Source organism: Caenorhabditis briggsae (genome assembly GCF_000004555.2).
Source record: "Caenorhabditis briggsae complete genome, chrV, whole genome shotgun sequence".
Lineage (NCBI taxonomy): Eukaryota > Metazoa > Nematoda > Chromadorea > Rhabditida > Rhabditidae > Caenorhabditis > Caenorhabditis briggsae.
The window spans coordinates 15,770,243-15,772,355 of record NC_013488.2 but is presented as its reverse complement, the minus strand read 5'-3'; the positions used below and the strand labels follow the sequence as shown (position 1 = coordinate 15,772,355).

The window sequence follows — 2,113 nt, the reverse complement described above, 5'->3', positions numbered from 1 at the left end:
ACCCACGACGACCACTACTCCAACTATCACGACTCCAACGACGACCACAACCACAACCCCAACTACGACCACGACTCCAACCACGACGTCCACAACTCCAACTACCACGACCACCACGACGACCACGACTACCACAACTCCTCCAACCACCACCGTCGACCAAGTGAATTCTTGTTTCCGTTTCAAGAACTTCAGCTCCATCCCAAAGAAAAGACCCTTTAGAGATGAAAGGTCCACCAAAAAAAAGCATAGTTGCAAAATCTCGGCCCAGCCCGGCCCGGCCTTTTGCAACTATGAAAAAAAGTCATTCGAAATAGAGGTTCTTTGAACAAATTGTTACCAAAGGACTTCCGATAACGAAAAGGACCTTTATTTTGGGATAGCTACATGGATTTCTTCAAAAAAAACTTTTTCTTGCAGTTCGCGTGCTTCGATGAGTTCCGGTACACGTGGTACGACTCGAAGAATGTTCAATACGACGGGATTAATAGCTACTCAGGTAAACTTTATTTGAACAGTTTTGCCTCACATCAGAACCGTCCAATCTCTTTGAACTGTTGTAAGAGATATCGGTATTCGTTACAATTTTCGAAGTATGAGTATTATGAGTAAAAAACTCAAAAAAAAACTCTTTGTAGTTTCGATATATCCTGTTTACAACGTTTCATAGAGATCAGAATATGTTCACCGTGATTTTATGAACCCCGAATCGATAACATATTTTCAGGCGGATCGGAGGATAAGTTTAGTGACCTTATGTTATTAACACCAAGTTGCCGCAAAATAATCAAGCCTATTGAAGATACTAGTTTCTCACCAGGATACCCGCTAACAAGATTCGAAATTGTTATCGAGAAATTTGCTAACCGCATGGTGATTGTTACAATTGTGATTATATGACCGATGTCTTTTTTTCAGCACCGAGAGTCGCTTGATATCCTAATGAAACAAGTAGCTCACCGTCTTTTAGACAATAACACCACTGAAAAAGTTCTGGTAAATATCCGGGATCTTTGTTCATGGGAGGAAGCAGTTGGAATTGGAAAGGTAACGAAACAAGATACCCACAATTCTACAAACTATTCATTAAATTTTCAGTGGTTTTCCCGGTTTTTAGAGTGTGGAAAGTGGTCGGGTACATACCGTTACAATGAAGAGAAATTAAAATACATGAACGAAGGCTACTTACCAATTCCAACCACCACCACGACAACCACACCCCCTCCAACCACCTTTGACCAAGTGAGTTCACATTCCCGTCAAAATGTCAGCTCCATCGCAAAATAAGGATTTGCTCGAAACAAAAAGTCCGTTAAAAAGAAGTCATTTGGAAAAATTGTCCTTTGAACAAATTATTTCCAACACATCTCCAGAAACGCAAAGGATCACTATTTTGCGATAGCTACAAGGAATCCTTCAAAAAAAACTTTTTGCAGTTCGCTTGTTTGGATGAGTTTCGGTACACGTGGTACGACTCGAAGAATGTTCAATACCCATACGCAGCTTTATACGCAGGTACGTTTCCATCTTTTCTTATAGTTTTCTTCAAAATCGTCCAATCTCTCTGAACGTTTGTAAGATATAGCAGTTCTCGTTTCTCTCTGAAACTTTGGAATACATATCTCCTACACAACATTTCAACGAGATTAGCAAATTTTCACTGTTGTTTCATGAACCTTGAATTAATTTAATAATAATTTCAGACCCACGAGACATCACGTTTTTAACACCGCGTTGCCGCCAAATACTCAAATGTAAGAAAGACATAGGTGTCACTAGGGACTATCTGCATTACGTCGATATGATTTTCAACCGATTTCATTTCCAACGCGTGGTAATTGTTAACATTGTGATAATTAGACCAGTTTTTTTTTCAGCTTTCAAGTGCGGATTATTTCCGGGACTTTCGAATCTATGTGACGTACTTCGAAAGCAGAATCATTACCCCCCTTTTGGTAGATATCCGAAATCTTTGTACGTGGGAGGAGGCATTTGGATTAGGAAAGGTAATGAAACAAGATACCGTAAAACCTCTAATAGAACGACACCCGGATCGTCCACTTTGAGCCTATATATCTCATTTTCTGTGAAAGATGTCAAAAAGTGGCTAACT

At 39.8% G+C, this 2,113-nt stretch overlaps 2 protein-coding genes across 2 annotated transcripts in view; one reads left to right on the top strand and one right to left on the bottom strand.

Moving 5' to 3' along the window:
* The window catches only part of CBG04942, a gene marked incomplete at both ends in the record, with an annotated part of 43,194 nt that overhangs the window by 24,720 nt on the left and 16,361 nt on the right, over positions 1-2,113 (bottom strand). The window lies entirely within an intron of this gene.
* Positions 1-2,113, top strand: part of CBG27262 — a gene marked incomplete at both ends in the record, with an annotated part of 3,268 nt that overhangs the window by 323 nt on the left and 832 nt on the right. Inside the window, 7 exons of the mRNA XM_045238257.1 lie at positions 421-499; positions 728-873; positions 919-1,047; positions 1,099-1,242; positions 1,437-1,515; positions 1,704-1,834; positions 1,878-2,006. Coding sequence (XP_045098369.1) covers positions 421-499; positions 728-873; positions 919-1,047; positions 1,099-1,242; positions 1,437-1,515; positions 1,704-1,834; positions 1,878-2,006 — 837 coding nt within the window. The remainder of the gene's footprint in view (positions 1-420; positions 500-727; positions 874-918; positions 1,048-1,098; positions 1,243-1,436; positions 1,516-1,703; positions 1,835-1,877; positions 2,007-2,113) is intronic.